General features: G+C 46.6%; 1 protein-coding gene across 1 annotated transcript in view; it reads left to right on the forward strand.

Annotated features, from left to right (window-relative positions):
- LOC147748891 (myomegalin-like) overlaps window positions 1-25,929 on the forward strand; it is a 1,575,921-nt gene that overhangs the window by 1,355,449 nt on the left and 194,543 nt on the right. Inside the window, exon 32 of the mRNA XM_086928761.1 lies at window positions 10,035-10,166. Coding sequence (XP_086784887.1) covers window positions 10,035-10,166 — 132 coding nt within the window. The remainder of the gene's footprint in view (window positions 1-10,034; window positions 10,167-25,929) is intronic.

Here is a 25,929-nt window from a genome sequence, read left to right on the forward strand (position 1 = left end):
CTTTTCAGTGGCCGACTCCCTCCCATCTCCAGAAAGACACCTGCTTCCTTTCAGGTTCATTTTTAATGGGAGATATCATCTCTGGTATGGCAGGCTTTTTGGACTTTGCGGAGAAGCAGCTCTGCTCACCTTAAGATACCTTTTCATAAAACAAATCTAAATGGAACTCATTTGCATAATCCATGCTTAACCTGAAAACGTGACAGGCGATCGTCTATTTACGTGAGACACCCATGTGCAGTCTGTATCTGAACAGGAGGTGGATCGCCACCCAAACATGGTTATGCAAACCATATCTCACAAACCAAAAGTTATTTTTGTAATCTGACAATATTATACACCTAATGTACAATATCATAAAATGTAACCACACCCACACCAATAAAAAACGCTATATCCATAATTGGCTCATGGACAGTGTTCATGATAATATCATACATAAGCTGACCTGAAAGCTGTAATTACAACTAGGACACCAAAGGTGAAGTCATGGACATTGTATTAGGTGTGTGAGTTATGATCTGCATGGCTGTTGTGTGAGATTTGGATTGTAGAATGAGAGACCCCCACTCAAGTAAATGGTCTTTTTAGCTGCTTGAGAGGTAAGCGGGAGGAAACAGTCACAATTAAATCTCATTACAGTATAATTAATTTGGTTACACAATAGCTACTCCACAACTAGGATTGGGATTAATGAGCCCTAAATTATGAATTCAGAAACAGATTGATATAAATCAGCTTTTTTTTTGTTCAAATCTGTTTTTATTGTGAACACAGCGATAAGCCTACAACCCCTTTCCGGAGCCGGCCGCGCATGGAAGAGCCAGTAGGTAGAACTAGACAGGGGAGATGGAGTTATTAACACAGCGCCCTGCCTACAACCCCCGGAGGGGGGGGCCGGCCGCGTGGCTTAGGGGAGAGCAGAGCAAGAGGTGGCCATAAGCTGGCAATGCGTCGTTGTGTGGGGTAGGCACGTATGTGAGGAATAGCAATGGTGTCACATTTTCAACAGGCCCAACAGGGACCTAACTGCCCCAAAGAGGGGTGGAAGCCAGAGTGGCAAGTAGGAAGGAAGTAAAGTCAGGAAAGGAGCTAGCAGTGACAAGGTGAAGAGGAGGTAGAGGGGCGCACCCGTGGCCACAAACAGGGAGTGCAAAGCACAAAGCGGCGCTGGGGTTAGCGGTTAAGAGTCTAGTCTGCTGGGGTCAGCAGGGATGAGGGCGTCCTCGAACAATTGCAGAGCGCGGAGCCTGGGAGGCATGTGTCGGGCATAGCTAATCGAGCACAAGAGGCGCACTAGGGGTTCCCACACTGCCTTGAAGCGCACCCCCCTGAATTGTATCCGCGCTGTGAGTAGTTCCATAGTCAGGATCTGCCAGAGGCGCACGAACCAGGATGCTATCGGCGGCGCCTCTGTTCGCTTCCAGTACAGGGCAATGAGCTGTTTGGCAGCACCTAACATGTGGAGGGTGAGGATCCAGTCGCTGCGCGTGAGGGCCCTAAGTGTGGGGGGTCGGATGCCCAGTAGGAGTGTGCAAATCTCTTCAGGGAGGGGGAAACCCAACACCTTCTTGATGTGACTGAGGACCTCCTTCCAAAAGACAGCTAGGGTAGGGCAGGACCACCAGATGTGTACGAAGTCGCCAGTCGCAGTGCCACACCTCCAGCACAACGGCGAGGAAGCGGGGAACATTTTGCTGAGTCGCAGGGGGGTGTAGTACCATTGCGTCAGCATTTTGTATGCGTTTTCCCTTTGCGGGATGCTGCGGTAGGTTTTGGGGATGTCGTTCCAGAGCCGAGTCCATTGAGAGGGCGTGATGTCAGCGCCTGTCGCCGACTGCCACTGTTTCTGATAGGGGTGTACAGGTGGGGCGGTGGGGTGTTGCAAGATGTTGTAGATCTGGGAGATGAGCCGTTTCAGCCCCCCGAGGGATCGTGCCAACTTCTCAAAGGGGGTATACGTCCTAGTAGCAGCTTGGTACATGTCCTCCCCCGAGGTCCAGTGGCGCAGCTGCGTGTATTGTAAGTGGGCGGTGGGGGGGAGCCTAAATTCCTCCTTGCAGTCTAGCCATGTTTTAGGCGATCCGCCAAGAAAAAGGTCTCCTGCAACTCTGCAGTCGCCTTGCGTCCAGCTCTCAAAAGCTCGGGTCCGGGCGGCTGGAGGGAAGTGTGGGTTACCCGCAATGGGAGTATGCGGAGAGGGAAACGTGGTGAGACCCTTGGCCACTGCCACCCTGTCCCATACCTCAAGAACCGTCCTCGTGGGGACCGCAAGATATGCACTTCTGGAACGTGCCGCTCGCGGTAACCAAGGCAGGTCCCATATGGTGCGCCCCGTGACCGATCGGTCCATGTGGAACCAGTGCTTGTCGCTTTCGCGTGCACCCCATTCGATCACGTACCGGAGGTGTGACGCCCAATAGTAGTGGAGGAGATTCGGGCAGGCAAGACCGCCCCTGTCTCTCGGTTCCATCAGGACTTTCTGCGAGAACCGGGGTCTTTTGCCCCCCCATATGAAGGACGTAAGGTCGCGTTGAAGGTTTCTGATGCAGTGAATCGGGATCGGGGTGGGGAGGCACTGGAAAACATACAGAATGCGGGGAAGGACGGACATCTTGACAGCGTTGAGCCGCCCCAGCCAGGAGACCATCAAGGGTTTCCATTTTCGCAGGTCAGCCAGGACTTCCTTGCGGCAAGAGGCCCAATTCCTCGAGGACCACGAGTCAAGATGGGGCGCGAGATCCAGGCCCAGGTACTGAATATGGCTGTCCGCCCAGCGATAGGGCGTGACCCCCTGCAGGAAAGAGATCTCCTCGTCGGGGACGGTAAGGTTAAGCGCCCAAGACTTGGCATGGTTGATTTTAAGGCCGGACGCCTGTTCAAACAGGGAAAGGGCTTCGTGCACCGCGGGGAAGGAGACCCGAGGGTTCGTAAGAGTAAGAATCAGGTCATCAGCGAAGAGTGCTACCTTATTGGTGCGCCCTCCGAGGGGGACACCATGAATATCAGGGGTACGCCTAATCAGCTCCGCCAGCGGCTCAACCGCAAGGGCGAACAAGAGCGGCGACAGCGGGCATCCCTGCCTCGTACCCCTGTGGACCGAAAGCGGCGATGTCAATTGGCCATTGACCCGAATTCGGGCATGCGGTCCTAGGTAGGGGGCCATGCACCTGGAGATCATGATAGGGCCAAGACCTAGTTTCTTGAGGACCGCCCGCAGGAAGGTCCAATCGATCCGGTCGAAGGCTTTTTCTGCGTCCAGCGAGAGGAGACAAGCCGGTAGTTTCCAATGGTGCACCTTTCCCACCAAGTGCGCCAGCCTGCGGACATTGTCGGCTCCCTGGCGGTCTCGGATAAATCCCACCTGGACCGGATTCACCAGGCCCGGCATGTGTGGGTCAAGTCGTTTGGCCAAAACCTTGGTGTAAATCTTAAGATCAGTGTTAAGGAGGGCGATGGGGCGGTAGGAGGCGCACAGGTCCGGGTCTTTCCCAGGTTTGGGGATCAGGGCTATTTCCGCCAGACCCATGTCAGGGGAGGGGCCGACGGTGTCAGAAAAGGAGCTGTATAGTCGCAACAGATGTGGGCGGAGCTGGGTCAAGAACAGACGATAGAAGGCCAACGGTAGGCCGTCTGGCCCCGGGGTTTTCCCCACGGGGAGATCCTTAACAGCCTCCGTTATTTCCTCCTCCTGTAAGGGGCTCTCCAGCGAGGCCGCACACGCCGGGGACAGGGTAGACCCCCCGTAGTCTGCGAGGACGGCCTCTCGGGCCTCCGGGGAGGTGGGCTCCTCGGCATATAGGGAGGAGTAGTAAGCAACAAAGGCGGCCTGCTTGGCCTTCTCGGCGGTGGCGCAAGTGCCGTCCTGCTGCTTGACGTTGGCGATGTGGGCCCTAGCGGTACGTGCCCGCAGCCTGCCGGCCAGTAGTCGGCCAACCTTGTCCCCACCCTCGTAATATCGTTGCTTGAGTGCTAGCAGGGAGTGTTCCGCCTTGTTGGTGCGCAGGGTGCGGAGTTGCCCCCGTAGGTTAGCTAGAGCTCTCTTTGACGCCCGCGAGGGGGAAGTCCGGTCTCGGGCCTCCGCAAGCTTGATTTCGCTAGCCAGGTCGGTTTCCATCTTGGACTCCTCCCTCCTCCGTGCCGCCGCCAGGGAGGTGATGTGACCCCGAATGGTGGCCTTGAAGGCGTCCCAGATCGTGTGAAACGGCAGTTCAGGGGTGTCGTTAACGGCGAAATACGAGTCTATGGCGTCACGGATGCTGGCGACGTCGTCCGGGTCCCGAAGGATCCTCGGGGGGAGCGTCCAACGGCGTTCACGAACGGCGTGGGACAAGGGGTCCTGCAGCAAGAGCTCCACGTGAGCGTGGTCTGACAGGGAGATGTCGGAGATAGCAGCAGCCAAAGAGTCTCGGGCCATCTCAAGGGAGGCGAAAAGATAGTCGATTCGGGAGTATGTCCTATGAGAGTGTGAGTAGAAGGAGTAGTCCCGGGTCCCCGGATTGTGGTAGCGCCACACATCCACAAGTCCCAGGTCCCTTAGCTGTGATTTAAGAGTGGAAGACATTGCTCCCGCTCCATTAAAGGGGGCTCCCGCCCGATCTAGCTCGGGGTCCCAAACAAGATTGAAATCGCCGCCCAGGATCACATTACTATCGCCCGATGGGAACTGCTCCCGCAGGAGTGTCTGGAGGTATTTGTCCTGCGACTGGTTGGGAGCGTAGACACACCCAAGCGTGAACTGCGCACGGCCCAGCTGTACCGTGGCTCGGAGGAAGCGCCCGTCAGCACTTTTGAAAGGTTTCACGGATCCCCGCCTAATGCCAGCCCTGCATAGGATTGCCACCCCCGCTGTCTTGGTGTCAGAGGATGCCCAGAACTGTGTAGGGTATCTAGGGTGGGCCATGCGTTTGGTGTCTCCCCTGAGAAGGTGCGTCTCCTGGAGGAGGATAATGTCAGGGGCGTGGTGTAGGAGGTAGCGCCATACCTGCTGCCGCTTGTTGGGGGAGTTGAGCCCTTTGACGTTGAGAGAGAGGACTTTCAAGGGTGTAGGGACGTTCGCTGTCATAGCACTAAGGGGGAGTGGAGTCGCGCATAACCCAGTGTAGCAGACCCTCCCGTAGACAGCACAGCGGCAGCCGCTTCTCGCCTCCAGCGTGGCAGCCCCCGCAGAACCCACCCCTCCACCCCACCGCAGGCGCGAGAGGGGTAGTATAAAAGTGAAGTAGGAAGAGAAAGGTGAGAAAAAAGAAGAAAGGCACAAAAAAGAGATCGAACCAAAACAGGCCAACAGGGCCAGCATACAATGTCCCAGGTACCGGACATCCTCTACCCGAGGGTTTGGATGAATCCAGGAATGTCACTTCCTACAGGACAAGGGGAGGAAGCGGAGATCTGGGCAAGTAGAGTAGAATCAAATCGTCTCAGAGCCCGTCCACCCCGCTGCCCAGAGGTAGTCCGGGGGTGTGTCAGGCTGCGGGGCCACTCAGTCCGTTTAGGCGCCAGTGGGGCGCAGGGGCCCTGCGGTGAAGTCCATGACCTGAGGGAGGCAAGGGGCGTCGTCTTTTCCGCGAACATTGGGGGTAGGCCATCATGGAGCAGGGAGACACGCCGAGGTGCCTAGAAGGCGAGCGTGTGTACGGGGTAGCTGGAGTCACAGTGGCAACGTTCAATGGTCATCCGGAGTTGAGGGGCGATCCCCACCCTCAGATCCTGAAGCAGGGGGCTGGGAGGCTCGCTCCTCGCGGTCGCCCTCGAGGGAGCGGATGTGGGCAATGATGTCCTGCTTAGTTTGCGAGGTAGAGAGTGCGTCCACCGGAGGGGACCGCCGTCGTCTGCGCACAGTGGACCATTCAGAGCGTGGAGGAGCCTTCTCCGAGGGGGGAGGACGCGTCGGGCTGTGATCTGGTGACTCCGGCATGTCCAGCAGTTGTGCCGCCTCTCGGTAGGATCTAAGTGACCTGCGCTTGCCTTCCCATCTGAAGATGAGTGCAAAGGGATGCCCCCACTGGTAAGAGATGTTGAGGGTCCGGAGCTTCTCCGTGATCGGGCGGAAGACTCGCCGTCTGTGGAGTGTGGTGGGGGCCAGGTCCTGGAAGATCTGGATCTTGTGGCCTTCGTAGCGCAGGTCCGGGTTATCCCTAGCCGCCTTCAAGATGGCCTCCTTCTCGGTGAAGTAGTGGAGCCTGGTGACGATGTCGGGCAGGAGACCCGCTTTTCCCCCCGCTCCGAAGACACGGTGCGCGCGGTCCAGGCGCGGTGGGGGGGCGTCCTCTTCGCCCCACACCGCTTGCAAGAGTAGGGCCACATAGGCCATGGTATTAGTCCCCTCTTCTCCGAGTGGCACACCCCGTATGCGGAGGTTGTTGCGGCGTCCCCTGTTTTCCAAATCTTCCTGCTTGATCTGGAGCTGGATATGTTGTTCCTCGAGGGTCGCCACTCTCCGCCAAATCTGTTCTAGGTCCTCCGTGCGGGAGTCGACCGTTCTTTCCAGACCGTCGACGCGATCGCCAAGGTCGGTGACTTCTTTGCGCATTTCTTTGACGCAGGTGTGGACCTCCGTCCTGAGGGACCCAATTTCAGTCTTCAGATCGGCCATAAAGGAGGTCATGAAGGCCTGCGTCACCGGTGGGGAGTCGGGTGGCGGTGGGGGCTTCCCCCCTGACGATGCCGAGGGCCCACCGGAGGGTGATGGCGAGCCCGCCTTACCCCACATAGAGGCTACTGACGCCCCTCTGGTCGTCGTGGGTGTGGGGTCCGGTTTACTCCCCTTGCCGCGGGTCATGGTCCTCGTGGGCCGCACTCAAATAGGGGAAGTCCAGGCCGTGGAGGGGCCGCCGGAGCTAGGGTGGGCAGCGCACCTGAGAAGATGAGGCAGCGCGGGGGCAGGGGAGGCGGCGGAGAGGTGAGGACTGTAGATGGGCCACAGCAGGCCGGGCCGGTGTTCGCAGGCGGGTGGCCTCTCGCAGTCTCGTGGTGTGACTCAGTACCCCGGCGCCGTCCAGACCAGGGCCTCCTCCCAGCGTCGTGCCCAGCCGGTCCCACCGCAGCCGGCAAGGAGTGTCCAGGAGGGTCCCTGCCTCCCAGCGGCGGGGAGTTCAGTGGCAAGGGGCAGCAGGCAGCAGAGATCCCTGAGGTCCCCGCGCGAGCACAGCAGGGTCACCCAGTCCGGGGTCCGCCAGGCGTGGTAGGGTCGGGTCTCGGCGGCAAGGTGGCCAGGGGTCGGTTGCTGCAGGGCTGGGGCCCACCAAGGCTCAGGGGTCGCCAATGCACCGCGGTCAGCAGCGCGCCAGGCCGCAGTCCATGTGTCCAGGGCGGCTGGGGGCGTTCAGGCTGGGATCGTCGGTGTGTGGGGTCGGCCCGCCGTCAGAGGTGGGAAGTGGCGGGAAGAGCAAGCGTCGGGCCCCCTCGGGAGATGGCAGGCGGGGGGGGGGCAGCGCGCTGCAGCTCACCGTCTGGGCCCAGGACGGGCGATGGAGTTCCGACCAGGATTCGGGGGCCGCCGGCAATCCCACAGGTCTGGGCCTGGGTTTCCCGCCGAGGCCGGGGGCTCAGGTAGGAGCGGCGTCCGGGCTGCCGCTGTGCCTCTCGCTGGTGGCAGCCCGGCAGTCCGGCTCCAGCAGCTCCGGCGCGGCTCCGCCGGCGATAGACTGGGTCCGCTGTACCCGCACGGCCACAGGTGAGGCCAGGAGTGTTCCGGTGTCCCCTCTGGGCCGCAGTGTCGGTCCCCTCCCCAGGGGCTCGTCCCGACACCACAGCAGCAGCCTCAGGGCAAGATGGCGGTCTGCGACCGTTGGTGGAATCCCCGCCGGCTGGCGGTGTGGCCGCAGGAGCTTTCGCGGCCGCGTCTCTCCGTCAATGAGGGGCACCAGCAGGGACCGTGATGTGTGGGGGTCCCCCGGAGTGATCACCCCCCGAAAACTACGCTGAAGCAGGCGAATTAAAGCAGCGGGGCGACGGAGCTCAAGTGAGACACGTCTGCTCACATCGCCGCCGTAGCCACGCCCCCTATAAATCAGCTTTAACATTATCTATAGAAATATTGGGCAAACAGAACAAGTCCAAATCCCCCAAAGAAATGGACCCTATATAACAACAACCAGTTCAGTGATGATGATGCAAGTGATAAGGAAAAGAATTGAACATTAAATTGCATCAAATAATTTTCAAAGGTAAGCATGAGCACGCTATCTCTTCCTTCACTGCCTTACAAGGGACAACCCTAAACTAAGAAGCATTGACTAAAAATAAATAATAGAAAGATGTCAGAGTCTTCAGTAAAAGAAACTCCAACCAAGGGTCATGTAGCATGAATCCACACAAAGCAGAAGCAGAGGTGCGTACCGAATGAAGTCCTAAAATGGCTCTCATTATGTTACAGCATAAGATATTAGTTGTGTTCTACGTACATCACATGCTCATCTCCAGTATCTTTCCACGAACCGGGCACAATTTGTTTTTTGGCACCACCTTTCCCACATCAATAAGTTGGTACTCCATTGATCCTTTGTCATTCTTCTCCTCCTCCACGAGAACTCGCATTCTTGCTGGTTACCGTGTTTCTCCTTGCCAAGATCCATCTTCTCATACCCTGTTATCTAACTAAAAATAAAACCCTTCTTTCCAAACTAATGAGGGTTTTTCCACACATGCAGTGGAAACAAAAATGCAAGTAGACACTTTCTCCATTGAAGCTCAATTACAAAATAAATGTTAAACTTAAACATGAGCTTGTACTAAAACTATGCTTGAGGCCACAAATTCATGTCAACTTAATGGTGCACAAGGTTACAAATACATGCACATTTCTAAGCACATAAAAAATTCAGTTTCCTAACGCATGATTACATTGCAAACTATTACATAAATATGTAATTTCAAAATACACCAATGTTAAACTAATTTCTTGTTATATACATAAATGCCTAAACATTAGTCTGCACATACATCTCATACTAATAATTTTAATATGAAACACATAATGAACTTAGTTTTCTCTCAGCATATTAATATATAAGTATTGCAGAAAAATCTATTTCTAACCACTTAATATATAAAGTTCATTAGTTTTACATGGAGTACCTTAAATATGCAATACTCCATCATTTTTTTAGTACCATTAATCACGCAGAATATATTTGAGTGCTGACTGCACCAGGATATAATGCACTCTTACAGTATCATAGGATAGAATCAAAATAATGCTGCTCTAGAGCTAATCAATTTGCACATATCAGTGTTATTTTGGTTTCAATTTACAATGAATTTCAGTGGCATTCTAAACACTTGTTAATGTGCTATAACCATCCTAACCATGACTTCATCATAACAATGAAGAATGTATGTGTTTTTGATAATATATGTCTTCCAGAATTCAACCAGTGTTGGGCCTCCATCTCCCACCATGCACAGCCTTTAGCCATGCACAGCGGGAACTGTTCATAGTCCTTATCATTAGCCTGACCATGCGACCAGCTCTCAACTCAAGTGGTCACAATACTACTCCCTGCTGCAACACGCAGTATCAAGACTTTCAGAAATTAGCATAAAATAGTAGAAGATGGGGATAAACTTTTTTATCTGTTATAAGATCAAGAAGTTGGTCGAAATGCGATTGGCTATTTGGTAATAGGCTTACACTAAACAAAACTAAAAACCACTGGAAATATAGCCCTGTGCTGGTGCGATATAATATCTATTTTCGAGAGTGTAATATGCTGTTATGCTCCCATTGTTGAGTGTGCAGAGGAGCCATGAGATCATGAGAGGAAAAGTCATCCCTGAATAATACTAATAAAGAGCATACTATATATATATGTGTATCTATGAGGACACTTATTGAGTGCATACACATATATTTCAGAGAGTTCTCTTGGCGCTAAGCTGCAAATACACTCAGTGGGTCTGCAATGGATCCTGAATGCCATTTTGTTTCTGTGTGCAAAGTACATATAAACTAATGTATTTAAGTAAAACAGCGTAACCAATTGAGCCTGAACACTTTTACCATATCTTTATATATATTTACATAATTGCAGGCAATGACTTACTTGAAGAGCATCTCACTGAGATCCGGAACTTACGCAAGAAGCTGGAAGAATCCATCTGCACCAACAAATGGCTTGGAGAACAACTGGATCAACGTCTCAAGTCATCTATAAAGGAGAACGGTAACCTAAACTAAATTGTCGTATTTATGGAATACCTCATATGAATGAAGGACTTAAAGTCACTGGATAGTCAGTATTTATTATCTAGATAGGGAATAATGATATCCCCAGGGACAGGTTTACAAAAGAGTCAGGTTTAAAAATGGTGGTTCAGTTGACAATGAAAAAAATGGAAAGAACTTTGGGATACCCCCAGTTTCTGTGGAGAGCATTCAAAATAAAAAGTATTACTGATTTACTAGTGATAAGCGATTGAATGCTCATATGCTTTTTTGCTGGCTAAAAGGATTATTTTAAGTGAGTCCGGTTGGCCACCAAGGGATTGATGGACGGAGGAGTTGTCTGCCTAACTTGCAAGCCATTTTCACCAGCGCTCTCCTGTAGACAATTTGAGAGCACTTTTGCCCAAAAAACATGCCTCGGGTGCCACAATGTCAAGTTGGGAATTGTTTCCATACATACCAACATTTTTAAATAATAATTAAATATTTTGGAAAGAATTCTGGGGAATGTTTCCTCATAGATTTTCATTGAAACAGAGACAATTTCAGGCAGGAGACCGAAAAAATATAGCCGTTTTTGGTTAAAATGTCTGGAGTCTTCCTCCTGAATCGAGTCTTTTGGCATGTATGTGTTTCTGAAAAACAGAAACAAATCTACCCGACAGACAGCAGTTTTTTTCCCTGCAGGTCAGTGACATCGGTTTTTTTTCCTGTTTGGGTCCACCATGTTTCACAAATTGGGTGGGTCTTATTACACACAGAAATTGGTGGCACTTTAGCAACCATTCATAGGCATTATGCCAGAAAGCCAATTGAGATTCTGTGGTGGGGCAGTAAAAATCCAATCCTCCAAATCCATGATAGAGCGCTTACAGCACTCTAAATTGTGTGTGGGTGCACTATACTCAGATTTTAACCCACTCACATGTATTTTTGTCCTTTGCAGTGTTTCACGATTATTAAGATGCATGTATTCAAAGTTATATTAGCATTGAAATGTAGTGTTCACATTTAAGTAGGAGTTTGTATGTATTAAAGAAACCTATAATTCCTGTATGTATAATGTGCAGGATGAAATATTATTCGTGCAATGTAATTTGTGTTTAGTTTAAGTTGCCTGAATTGTAGGCCCAAACTGCAGGTTGTTTTGAGTTTCGTTTCTTCTTGGTTGCTCAAGAATTATAATTAAATGAATCTTTTTGTGCTCGGACAGTGTGTTCTCACCCTACTGCAGGTGCAGGAATTCAACCTTGTTATTCTTAGATTTAAGGCGATACCCCAAATGTTTTAAAAGAAAGCTGGAAGGCGAAAAGGGAGGACGGCTTTCGTGTCTGGCCTATCTGAGACTCATCCAATCCCCCAGATTGCCCACTGATATCCAGCCCTTGAGAATACAACAGTTTGATGTTAAGATCCTAGCCTACATAGACGATGCATCAGTCTTAACCCCCACTCCAGCCAGTAGTTTACAGGCAGTAGAGGCAGCCGCTCAATCATTTGTAGGGGTCTTTGAATATGAGTTAAATTTGGATAGGACTTAGGTTTTGTCTAATTTTACTTCCCCTGTTCAGGATAAAAGATGGGTACAGTCGGTGGTGCATTTGAGGTTAGCAATAATCTGTCCATATGCCAGATATTGTTGAGAACAACTAAGGGATGCTGTATCAACACACAATTAATGTCTTCACCAAGTGGAACCATCAGTTAATGTCTTTACCAAGTGGAACCATCTTCATTTTGGCCTGATCGGTCGCTGTAATCTTATCAAAATGATTGGTCTCCCAAGGTGCCTTTACCTCTTCTGCTGAATTCCTCTTTTTCACCCTCCAGCCTTTTTTATTAAGATAGTCTTCATGACAAGCGTTTATTTGGTGTTCTAGGAATCCCTGTTGTAAGATACCGTTTTTCAACAGCCTAAGGAGGAAGGTGGAGTCTCGCCCCAGGTTCTGCGGTTTTATTATTGTAACTAATAGTTTTCTCGACTTCGCTTGGTTTTGGGTGGGGGATGTGGGTAAAAGGGCATATGTTTGGTGACTTCTTGCCTTTGGGGTAACTGACTGCTCCATGTGTGGGTATTGTTGACACATTGTATTTCAAAAGAACCCGATTTATGACTTTAAAAGTTTTTTGCCTAAACTGAATCTTTTTCAAAATGGGGACAATAAAAGTGTTCCTTGGTACCTCGTACTATTTACAAAACATAATAAAATGAAGCATGTTTGTGCCACTGGACTCTAGGCTCTGGCCCCTACTACACCTGCGTGACTGCACAAACAGGAACCTGGTCAATAAACATCACTCATAGACGCTTAGAGGCCCCAGAAAGGTAAGTTTCGGTAGATTGCACAGTTTTCAGGATAACAAATCTATGTACATTAGGCTTTCTCAGCTCCTGATCTTCTCTGTCTATAGTCCTCTGTCTGAAAAAGGACCCCCTTGCCCACCCCTTATCTTTCCTGTTTGCTAGCTCTTGGTTGGAAAGTAAGTCGGCTCTTTCCAAGCTCCAAAAGCAGCCCTTTATATGATTGAGTCACGGGATGTGGTGGACAGGGCCATACAATCCTTCTGGATCAGTTTCTTTAAAGTTGTTACCTGGATCTGCTAGCTCTCAAACCACAAAAACGGTAGGCAAAAGGCCAAGAGATCAGAGAGGTAGGGCACCCCCAGCTTTTCATGGACTGCTAGGTTTGAGGTTCCCTGAGGCACACATAGAAGGCATTTCAGGAAGCAATTTTGAACCACTTGGAGTTATTCCTAGGGCGGTATAGCCCCAGATTTCACTACCATAGGAGACTTTAGCGATGCACTTCACCCGATAAACTTACAATATGGCCTCAATCGGTCTCCTCCTTAATCTTGAAGCAAAGTTAAAAATGGGCGTATTTGCACAAACTAAGTCACCATTCCTTCTCTGTTTTAGTGGCCCCCATTTCATCTTGTCGTCTAACAGGAACCCCATATCGGAAAAGGCATCCGTGTATGGAATCTGGGAGGATCCCACCATAAAAGGGAAATGCTGTCTTGTGCATGATCTTACCTGCATCACATAGGATTATGTTATATTTATCATCAAATTCAAATACTCCATAAAGGAGGCAAATGCATTAGGCAAATCTGCAACCCTCTTGCTGTCCGGGCCATGAGGACTGCTTCTTCCGTGTACAGCAAAATGGGCAGGCCCCTCTGACCCACCTGGGGGATAGTGCACCTTAGTCTCCACTAAGACCATCTCCAGTTTATATATATATAGTTAAACAAATGGAGGGACAAGATACACCCTTGTCAGACTCCTCTTTTTATACAAAACTGGTGAGAAATCTCCATGTCCTGATTGTATCGAACCTCGGCCTTGCTGTCTCTATGGAGGTCCTGCAAGAAATAGACAATGTCACCATCCACTCCCATGGACAACATGGCTTGCCAAAGCTTGGTTCTATTCATGTGATTAAATGTGGATGACAGATCCAAGAAGGCTAGGTGAATGGTGGCAGACCTAGCACTGTGTACTTGTTAAGGATCAAAAATAAATTTCAACAATGGTCCACGATCGATAGTCCGGGACGAAAACCATACAGGCCATCTGATATGATGTCAATATGACCTGCCCAGCAGGTCAATCTATTTGAGAGGATATGCCCAACCACCTTGACCACTGGCTCCAACAGGGAGATTGGCCTGTAGCAATAAGTGCTGTCTCTGTTACCCTTTTAAAATACAGGTAATATGGTAGATTTGGCTGAGGAGCCTGGAGGGCCTGTTTTAACGGCAGCGTTAATAACAGCTGTAAGAGTTGGTACCCAGAGATTCAGATCGGATTCGTAGCGGTCCAGTGGGATGCCATCAGGTACTGGTGCTTTATTGACAACCCAACGATACCCTTCATAACCTTTTCTCCTGAAAAAACCAAGGCAGATTTCCCTGCCAAAAAACTAAGAGGCGTATTGTCCTGGGGCACTGAAACATGTCCTCAAAACGGAGCACCCATTTATCCTCCTTTATCCTGCGTAATGTGAGCCCCCAGTACATTTCCTGCCTCCTGTGCTAAATAAGGGCTGTTTATATTACTCCAAAACTTCACACGACACTTTAGGGTGCTTCCCTCGATTAGCTCCCTTCATGCTTCCTCCTTCAGCGCACCCTTTCCCCTAGCTAGTTCTGCTTTGTATGCCTTTTAGCCTTAGGGCTTCTTTCAGATTCCTGGATGTACAGGAACAGTCTGAGTCAAACCATCTGGGGGCCGTAACAGAAAATCACCGCACTGGGGCACTAAGGAGGTCAGTTGGCAGTCAATGGAAAGAACAGGGATGCAACATATTGTTGTAAATATGACGCATCCATGTGCTTTGAAAGTAACGCAGTGCAAGAATGTCACTTTCTTGTGACCTCCCCACATGACTCATTGCGACTAGTGTTCTATTTCCTACATTTTGTTGTTGACAAAACAATGCAGCTGTGACACAAAGCTTCTGCCACTGATCTGAACCTTGGGTTAAACCATGTCTGGCAAAAGAGACGCATCATAGCATCCCTCCCGACATGTGCAGTACAGTGATAGTATTTCACCACAGGAGGAAGTAAAGTATATGGTAATACAGGTCTTCCATCAGTGCACACACACACCTCACATTCTTGCCTTCAAATGCATCAGGTACCTCATCCTGTAAAACTTTCACTTCCTCCCATGTATCTACAGTGGATAACAACAGTTTTCGATCTGTGACATCAGTGCTCTCTCTCAGGGGATCTCCATTGAAGGCTTAAGACTTTAGAGCGCAATAGCGTGCAGTCTCATCCGCATAGCAGTTTTCTACTGTGATATAATAATTGCCTTGCCGGTGGGCAGCAAACTTCACTGCAATTTGAGCATGCAGTTGTTGTGACAGCAAGAGGTTTCTCACATTCCATTAATTATGGATAGGTGACCCTGATGTGGTCATAAACCCCTCTGTGACCACAATTGCCCAAAGTCATGTGCAACACTAAATCCGTCCTGGCTTTCGGTGAAGATGGTAACTAGCAAATGGTCAGAAATGTTACAGGCTTTCACCAAGGCTACCAGCTCAGCCACCTGAGCAGAAAACCCAACTTGCAACCATGAAGTTTCAATCACACCCTCCACTGTGCTTATGCAGCTTTTAGTTTTCCTTCTGCATCTCGCAAACAAGATCCATCAACAAACAGTGCATGATCTGCCTCAGGAAAAGGGGTGTCAAGGCAATCTGTCCTTGGTTTTGTACACAGCTCAGCCTCGTCCAGGCAATGATAATCAGCCTCATCAATCACAACAACATTTCAAGGAAGGGGGCATCAAAGTTGCAGGATTCAGACTCATGCATCTCATCAAAGTCACATTCTCAGCTCCCAAGATTATCTGCTCATAACTTGTAAGGCGCTGATTGTGAGATGTTGTGTTCAAGTATGAGTAAGCAAGACCTCAACTGAGTGTGATACATTCACCCTAAGTGGGTGTCCAATCACAGTGCTCTCTCTCTCTCTGCTCCAAACTCACACATGTTGCAGCGACAGATTTCAAACATCCGAGCAATGCGGCGGCAACAGGATCAAGAGCGGCCCAAAAATATACAGATCTGTGTGCAATAGCATGCAACTGAGGTAGTACTGACAATGTGCAGCCCTCCCACCCACTGCAAAGCAGAGTAAAGCTCTTGTAATAAGACATTCACAAAGCTCGGCAAAGATTCTCTCGCAGTTCTGTAAAAGAGCGCATGCAATCATCGTCCCAGGGTACTAATTCTGACATGTCTTTATGCATCAGCCTATGAAGAGGTTTGGCTGTCAGAGAAAAAATGGGAATCCATTCCCAACAATAGCCAACTATTCCCAGAAACATGCAAACTTGCTTTTGAGTACTTGGCGGACTCATGTTCAGAATTGCAGTGATCTTTTCTTCAAACACTTTTCTTGCCACTTTCTCAATAGGATATACAAGATACAGAACATTTGTCTTGTAAAAGTGCAATTTGGATGGTGACTTCTTATCTCCATTCACAGCCAAATGATTCAGTAAAGCAATGGTATCACGTATGCAAGGCTCCTGAGTACTTGACGCTACTAACAAGTTGTCAATGTACTGGATGAGAACAGAATGATTAGGCATCTCCAAAGACTCCAAATTGTTCTTTAAAATCTGATTAAATATTTAGGTGCTTTCAGTATACTCTTATGGAACTCACCACCATGAAAAAAAACACGGCTGTCGAACCAAAAGCAAAAAGATATTGACTGTCCTCATGTAGTGGAATGGAAAAGAAGGCTTGACACAAATCAATTACAGGGAACCACTCAGCTCTACATGGAATTTGAAGCAATATCACAGTTGGATTCAGTACCATGGGACAACATGAGACTACAGTCGAATTAATTTTGCTCAAATTCTGAACTATGCGGTATTTACTGTTCGGTTTCTGCAAACCCATAATAGGAGAGTTACGTGCTCTCCCCATTATTTCTTTCTGGATTTCTTGCTCAATTATCGAATCAATTAAAAGAGTAATCCCTGCAGTTGTTTGAGGACTCAAATTGTATTGCAGGATTTGTGCCGGATTTGTGCGAATTCAGAATTAGACGTCACAGTAATTTACTGGAGCCAAACCTTTGATCAGACCAATATCTTTTCCTGTAAAGTCCCAAAGTTCTGCAAATATGGTGTGTCTCAATTCTAAAGGCAGATCATCTTTGGTTAGTAAGGGGATGAATCTTTCAATTTCAGAATTCTATTTATTCAATTTAAAAACAGCACCTTCATCTTTTGTGTGAATTTCAATTCCCCTTGAAGTATAGTAAATTGAACAATTGAGTTTCCAGAATAAGTCCCATCCCAGTACGTTTACTGGATTTGAATCACACACAAAAAATGTGTGTACTTCCTCAAAAGACCCTATTTTTACAGTTGCAGGTTTTGTTACTGGGTTTGACATTTGTCAGTTTGCTACTCCTAGAACATGGATTCTTTCTCCCAAGAGGGGTAGGTTTGGAACTTCCGCTGTTCTCACAGTGGAATGGATAGCGCCAGTATTGATAAGAAATTAGATAGGAGTCCCATTTACCTTATGATCTATTAGGGACCACTCTAAGGATATGCCAATCACGCACTCCCCCTCTCAGGCACCTTCATTGTTACAGGTCTGAGTCTGCAACATTTGTCTGGCTCAAAGAGTATGCTGCAACACATTCTGATTTACATGGGATTCTGCATCTGTATAAAGTCCTTTGTTCGAATTGTATTTCTGGACCTGACACTTCATTTGGACATCTAGGCTCTGGCATATTTTGAATTTGATTTCTTTGTCTTTAAAACTGTTGTCTGTACCATAGCAACTCCCTGTTGCGGTGCATTTCTAATATTCTGAACCTGTCCCACATTTCCTTGATTAATTAGATTAAATCAACATTTGCACTTCCAATGCCACAAACGTGACACAGATTTGATTTCTTGAACTCAACACTTTGACTTCTACCTAGGGGCTGCATACTCTGCTTTTGCCCTCCACTTACCCCTTGCATAGTTGGAGCTTGCTGATAACATCCCTGCACAATAAATATGAGATTAACACCTGTTTTATCTTGACCCTTGTGAACTACTTTCATTTCGGCAATCATTAATTTCTCAATGAGCTTCATGTGTTTTATTTCAATTTTGTCTCCATAATATTTTGCATAATGGAGAATTTCATCTACAAGCTTACTGTGCCTACACATTAAATGGTGCTGGATCATGCTGCTAATCTCAGGTATCAGTCTATACACAAACTGATAAACAAAATGGCCCAAATCGTTTTCGGAAACATTCTCCATCCCACTGTACTGCTTGAATGCCTGCAATAACCTCTCATAGTAAGCATGAACTGTTTCCTTCAATTCTTGAATCGTCCTGTCAATATTTCCCCAATCGATATCTTTATGAGAAATGTTCTTTTTCAAATAGGTAATGGCTTAGTTATATTTCTTCATCACCTCAGGAGATGGTAAGCATTCATTGCTGGTTCTGTTTCAGGCTATTCAACGGCAATTTTACACTCTGCCCGCAAATCACTTTGAACCAAAATATCAAATAAGGTATCTAAATTCTTTAACCAAACCTTTAAAACCTTCACTAACTTGTTTGTACCATTCAACTGTATTTTTTTCAATTTCTGGAAATCATTTGTAAAGGAGAATATGTCTGGTCTGGTCCAAGGGGCATGTGCATAGTATACCTTCCTCCAGGTATCTCTCTCATAGGGAGCCTCCTCACTCCCTCACCCCCATTCTCTTCTATGACTGGGAACAGGTGCATGGTAAAAACAAATTGATTCCTTCTTCTTAGCTGATCGACCTTCCCATTTTTCCAGCTCTCATCATTTCTTAATGATAGCCAGTAATCCTCTTACCTGTAGACTCATTCCTAAAAGTCTCATGCTTTTGATGTCCCTGTCACTGAAGTCTATTCTATAGTAAGTAAGTAAGTAATACTTATTATGCATGATTACTAAAAACCATTTGCATGAATATTCACTTTAAAAAAAGTGTTTACACATCTTGAACAAGTTATTTTCCTCTTTTTTCCTTCTTTTCCCTTTTAAAGAGAAAAAAATGGGCTACATGATGATCATTGTGCAAATGTTGCTGTGCAAAGTATTGTATAAAGTATATATATATGTTTGCTTTGTTTTATGAGTCGATATCAATTGTCTGGCTTTTCCTGGTTCCTGGTTGGTTGAGAGAGGGTTTTAGTGCATTTTGCGTAGAGTAATAGCATTGTCAGGGGTTAAAAAGTTGCTAAGGCGGCCTCTCTTGCTCCAGTTTAGTGAGTTCAGGATCCTCTTGTGCCTGTTATTATTTTACACTCTTGTAACATTGTAGTGTGATGATGTTTGGGCCACTCTCCTTTCAGCTGTGTTGAGAAACTTTCTGAAACCGCAATTTATTTCGGTTCAGTTGTGTTAAAGCAGAGCTTTACTGCCTGCCTACCAGACTTAATGCCTTTTTATTTGAAGATGGGGCAAAGCAATGCGTTCCTAACCTTCAGTAGGCTTGAGCAGATTCAGATTATGTGCACCAGATCCCCAATTATGTTGCCGGAAAGGCGCAGGTGTGCTCTCAGGTTTCCTTTTCCAGGGAGTAAGTGCAGGAGTTTCGGAAGAATGCTCAGGCAACATCTTAAAAATGTCTCCTTCATGATTTGAAACCCTGCACTCAAGTATAGTTGTTGTCAATGGCTCCTTTTGCCAGCGTTGCTTCGTCTTCGATGGTAGATATGGCTTTTGTAGCTTTAGTTACTGCTTTTTTAATGCTCTGGTGGGTTGCTGGAATATCCCACAAATTGGTTAAACTTAGTTTTGATTAGGAGACTGGAAGGTACTCTCTGAGGGGGGAGTTTCCCCGGTGCGACAGTTCAGCCCAGAGGTGTGAGTTTAGTTAACCTTGCTCAGCTCCCCTGATTTTGTGGCAGCTTTATATGAACACTTCCCTTCTAGCCACTGTTTGCTTCTGTAGACCAATTTCAAGCTAGATTTGGGCTGGGGAAGCATATTGTATTCTGTTGCAGGTTCTAGACAATACCCATCCAGGTGCCAGTACAGCTTTTTTTTCTAGTGTAGTTTATTGCATTTGTTTGGGTTGTGCTTAGGTTAATATGGAGAGAGTTTACTTGTGAAAAGTCTTTGGTAGTATTAAGTAGATACTGTAATCCAATTGGTGTTCTGCTTATTAAGATCAAGTTGTCTGCATATAGAGTGTTTGTCGAGGGACATGTTTCCCAGTTTTGGGGCGTGTTATATGCTTTCCTCCAATTCTGCCGGGAGGTCAGCCATGAAGAGGTTAAAAGGAGAGGGGGCTAGGACACACCCTTGTTTTAGCCCTTTGGTGGTGTTTATGCACCAGGAGAGGTGTGTCCCAGCTCCCAACTTGATTTTAACCCAGGTGCAGTCTGTAATACGATCAGCTGGTTTAGGAGGGCTAATGGAATGCCCCATTTTTCTGCCATAATCTGTCATAATCTTGCACAGTCTACGTCAACAAATGGAGAGCTATAGTCTATAAAGCAAAGAAATAGTGGTTGTTTTGCCTCTTTAACTGCATCAGTCAGCAGTAACAGGGTCATGATGTTGGTAGTGGTTCCCATTTGTCTGCAGAAGCCTGTTTGAATTACTGGAATAATGGATTTTGATGAGGCCCAGGATATAAATTCTTCTAAAATTGCTTCAGCATAGTATTTAGCCTTGTTATCAATTAGGGCAACAAGACGATAGTTGTTTGTGTTACCCTTGTCACCCTCCTTGTAAATGGGAGCGATTGTGGAACCCTTCGAAGATTCTGAGATGATTTCTTTCTCCAAAGCCTCATTAAAGACTGGCACAAGGACTGTTAATCCAGTACTCTGGTTTATGTTTGTACAGGATGGGCGGTATTCTGTTGGGGCCTGGAGCACCTTCTCACCTCCCTTTGGCTATTTGCCTCCTGATTTATTGCCCTGATATACTAAGCAGTTCTGTGTTGCAGGATTGAGATGCCTCCATACATGCTGCTTCTACTCTTTCTTTGGATATGATTTGGCTCTGTATAGTGCCTGAGAGAATATCTCCTTTTGGTTTAGCACAAGGACTCTATCCTGGCCTTTCCATCTCCCTGTTGCAGACTGTTGAAGGTGCTGGAGTTTTGGTGTGTGGGTCATTCCGGTCCCTGAGTGTGTGTCATCACCTGTTTGCCATGGGGTGCTTCACAGTTTTTTCCACCCCGTGGACCTGACTGTTAAAGTGGAGGAGCAGGTTGTAGTGTAGTTCCTAGTTTCCCACTAGGCCCTGCGCATTGGAATAACATAAACAGTAGTATCGACGTGGAACTGCGGATATTCCAGGCCTCCACTGACTATGCTAAACTTAATTGGGTGTGTTACCAACTAGCTCAGAGGTCACTGGAAACTTTCTTCTCTGCATGGGAAGTGATCAGCTTCCCTGGCACAGACAAGAAGGGATTCAGCTTTCCAACAACCGTGCAAAATGACAACTTTGCTCCTCAGATCAAGAGTCAATCTCTAGGGTCGTGTGAAACAATAGACAGTTATTTTACTCAGTCAGGTTAGTGCAGTTTACTTTCACGATATGTAGAGAATAGAGAGACGGGCGTTTGTCAATAAAGGGTTAACATTTATTGAACAGTCTTTCTTCTCGTACAAGAGAAATGTATTGCCACAATTGCAAGACTTGTTATTATAAAAAGTACGTACAGTAAGATAAGGATTGCGAAATAATACTGTAAAAGCATTGATATGGTTTCTTAGCCATACAATGGTTTAAAAGTAATAAAACATATATAAAGTCATATATACATTAGGCTAAAATACTCAACTGGTGCTTCTAACTACGCCTACCCCAGTGTGCCTGACCTAAGCCTAACACGTGGAAGGGGAGTAAGTAAGTAGCTTTAAGTTAAGTTGGTTTTGCCAAGGTTTGCTTCAAGAATTTTCGTCTAAGGGTTTAGTCAACACCATACCTCTGAATAGAATGATGGAAGTCTGGTATTTCCTTCAGGGGGCACTCAATATCCCAGTCACCCGCGAGGGCAGACCGGAAACGCTGGAGCTGGATTTCTCTGCAGGAGAAAGGCAGCGGGTCTCTTCAGCGCGTCGGGAGGAGGAGGCGGGGGACAGCGTCCGCGGCAGCTGGAATCTGCTGGGCTTCTTCGCAGAGGGACGGCTGTTCAGCTCCTAAGCGTACCGCACCATCGTTCGCGCTTTAGCAGCGATAATGGTATCAGTAGCTTCACCACCAAGGGACAGCAGCAGCAGCGTACTGCCTGCAGCAGCAATGGGATGCACAACAGGGTGCACGACAGCATACAACAGCACAACAGCTTATTGCTTAAGGCAACGTTGGTGCCGGGTTTGACGCAAGTTTGCTGGACATAAGACGTCAATTAAAGATGTCACTAGGAAGTGATAGCTATCAGTTGCTCATTAGAGTTCCATTACTAATCAAAACACAGCAAGCGGGGATTTCCAGGTTTGCTGAGTTTTTATCTTGTTGAAGAACTCGGAGTGTTAATCTAGGAATATCAGATAGTGACTTCTGCTCTGTCATTGCACTAATTGGTTCCGAAGGAAGTGGCAGAGAACTATGCTGGAATGTGGCTCTGTTCGTGTGAGGCCAGAGATGACTTTTCTGAAATCGCACTTGAACGGTTATGCCAATATAGGGAATAAATGGATTTATAGCTGAATAGGGGCATAAGGTCGCAGTATCGATCAGAAACCTAGATAAACACGCAACACCCACTCCACGTATTCATGTCCATCAAATTACTAAAACTAGAGCAATTAGATGCATGTGTAACATTGCCCACCCCAAAATACATATATGTTTTCGAAATAGGCGTATTTGTAATACATGAAATTTAGGTACTGTACGTTTTTTGAAGCATAGAATCATTCAAAAATTATGGCATATGAAATCAATGAACGATTATGCAAAAAGAATTACACATGAAGTATCTCTGACAGAAGAAGGGCGAGATAAATCATCACATATAAAGGCATTGCAATAACATGTGCTAGAGGCTGATGTAATGTTGTTATGTCTTTAGATGTGTTTAGAGATAGAAGTGTGAAGCTTCTGTTCTCTAAGAATAGTTTTTACGTTAAGCAAATAATTTTTCGTGCCAAAAAAGGGTGAATATTAAAAAAAATGTCCAATTCAAAAGAATTAATGCTTGAACGGGGAAATAGAGTTCCAAAGCTTTTTGCAGTTTTTGTTGATCAAAACTGAAGGCCGAATTCAGAGTTCATGGGAACGCTGTGAGTCGGAAAGCTTCTCCAAAGTTATTGTTTCTGTACGGGTGAGAACATCATATCAGACAGGCTCTCAAAGAATTGGTCTACAAATTCAGGTGATAGTTCAACCAAATTAGATAGCGCTGTAACTTGGCAGGTGTGAGAATGATTGCTGTCATCATAGGCAGGATCAGCAATGCTCACAGAAGGTCGTTGTACCTGGATGATGTTGCTTTTGTCACTCGCTCCACTGTTACCACTTGGTTGTAGCACAGGAGTCTCCACGAATGCCGTCATCAGGATTGGTAGCCGCTGGGGACAACACAATGCGTGAGCCGTTATTGGACTGAGCAAAGTATCGACGTCCATTGGTACTGCTGATGGAAGTGAAAGACAGATGTCCAACACGCATTCATCGCCGCAAAGCATACACCGTAGTACCGGTAAGATACAGTTCTGCCATATAGGTCTGAATGAGAGGAACCAGGTCATGTTAAGATCTCTCAGCCTGGCCAATCCAAGGACGTTAGTTATCCTGTCCCGGTAGCGCATTGCTAGGATTGTCTCTTCCATTCCCATGGGAGCTATGTCTGAGCTGAGGCTTGCCATAACGAAGCAGGAGGGTCAAAAATAAAATCCCTGCTACAAGTTCCAAAAATAATGGTATGCCGCCAAAAACAGAATGTACAAAATTAGGAACGATTCCCAAAATTGCCTGAAAAGGTGTTAGCAGTCCCGTAAAGACAGTCTTAAATATGCCTGGGATGCTTGTGGCACTAGACATGTTAAGGAGTTGGCTCAACATTTCTACGAAATGCACGGGGCAATTTGTTGATAAAAGGTCATGAACTTCAGTAGCTGTCCTTGCAACTAGAAGATCATACGTCTCTTTTGATGACGTTATAGGCACTGTTCTCTGTAAAAGTACAGATTTCATTTTGCTTAAAGTATCAATTCGTATAGAATAGAGATTCAGACGAGGCCAGATGGGAGTCACTGTGTCTGCAGGCCCACTCGGGAACAATGCTTGCATACAGCATTTGACCGTGGATGTTACGCTTACTAGATAACTTTTCCCTGGCACAAGGCCACAACATCTGTGATCCGTTCTAAGAATGTAACTCCCGTTTGCAAGTTGCATAAAGAAGGGCTCTATCTGAGTTGCAGGTGTGACTAGCTGGTGGCATGAAAGGTTGTTAGAATTTCCATCACATGCTCCGTGTAAATTAATACCCTGACACAAAAGTATACCGCTTAGTGAATGTTCACAGTTGTCACCACTAAGAAATACATTTTTGTCGCTGTCACTATAGCAAGAATGTGTGTATGGTAAATTCCATTCAGATTTTACATATCCTTTACCCAATTGTTCATACTGGCCAGCAGGTATGTACTCAAGGCACTTTTTAAATCGGAAAGTTGTTATCGGAATTGTGATAATTCCGTGTATTATCCATTCAATGACAGGACTCTCTGACATTGTCAATGGTAATCTCTCAAGTTTTTCGATGCTCAGGATTGTATAGTCTGCTCCTTTCTGTGCCAAACTGATCTGTTTATCAGTAAGGTTAAATAATGACGTTGTGTTGATTAAACGCCAAGGCACATAGCCTGAACGAAGATTTTGCAGCGTCCAGCCTAATTCTATAATAGAGCGTAATTGAGACTGGCCATGTTGTAACATTAGCAAGTCTCTGTCTATCACATCAAAGGCAGAGGATACAATATTGTCCAACGAATATATTCTGGAAGACAGAGTCATTAACCCATTGTCTACTACAGAAAGTGATTTTTCCAAATTAATACGATCAATTTCTCGTATTTTTTCAGCTGTTTCGATTTGTTTGACTTTCCAAGCCTCGTTATAAGCAGCATAGATACTGGTTGCTATGAAACGCTTCTGACGCTGTTTGCGTGGTCCATGAATGAAATTGCGCAAATCAGCACCATCTTTTAGTAAAGACAAGTGTTGCTTAATTTCAGCCAGTGTGGATTATGTTAGCCATTCAAGGCAGAGTTTCCCTACACTGTATGTTGTTATTATCCCTGGATGTTGTCTCTGGGAGTATCTCGAGTCTAATCTGGTCATTTTTAACCCCTGTGTTTTATTCAGGAATCTATCTTGACAGCTGTTTGTGTCTGTAGGCCAGATTAACCACTTTTTCCAATCAGGATTTGTTCTGTTAAAATGTCAAATTTGTGACACGTCTAACTCAATATCTGCAGTTGCATTTTCAGGTATTGGCTTTGGTATAGACGGTGTTTTAAGGTCTTTGTTCTTAGCTAGGCCAAGACAAGATGTTTGGTGTATTGTGTCATTTAAAAATAACATTTGTTCTGGTATCATGCAGGTTCTAAATAGTGCTTCAATGCCTTGCACCTGCCAATCTTTTGTACCCCAAATTGTTTTCGTTTCAATATTATTTTTCCAATAATCAAAACCAAATGTCATCATTTTGTCATAAAATGCTTCTGAATATATCAATTTAGAATTTGTCAGCATTGTTTTCATTCCTGTTTTATCTAACAGTTTGTAATAAAACGTTTCTGCATTACTGGTGTTAAACCCTGAGAAGTATTTGAATTTCTCAAAAAATGCTTTAGAACTGCTTTTAGGTGGTGTAGCACAATGTTCCCATTGATTATACATAAAAACATTTCTAGGCTGTGCAGATTTATGCAAATAGTGATCCCCGTAGTGTGTGTAGCAGAATAACTGCTCATAACTAGATGAACCTTGTGAATAATCATGATCTGTGAATCTAGCTGACATTACTAAATCAGACATCATGTCATTAATACTGTTAAAGTCCCAATCATCAGAGAATGTACTAGGTGTTGCAAAGTCACTTAAGGAAACCTTCAGTTGATGAGGATACTTCAGGATTTCGACCGGACCATATATCTCATAGTCTGTTTTCTCCCATACTACCCCACCAGGTATTGGAATTGCTGTGACATTTACTGTTGACAGTTCTCTTTTCTTCACATGGGA

The sequence above is a fragment of the Lissotriton vulgaris genome, chromosome 1_1, assembly GCF_964263255.1.
Source record: "Lissotriton vulgaris chromosome 1_1, aLisVul1.2, whole genome shotgun sequence".
NCBI classification, from domain to species: Eukaryota; Metazoa; Chordata; class Amphibia; order Caudata; family Salamandridae; genus Lissotriton; species Lissotriton vulgaris.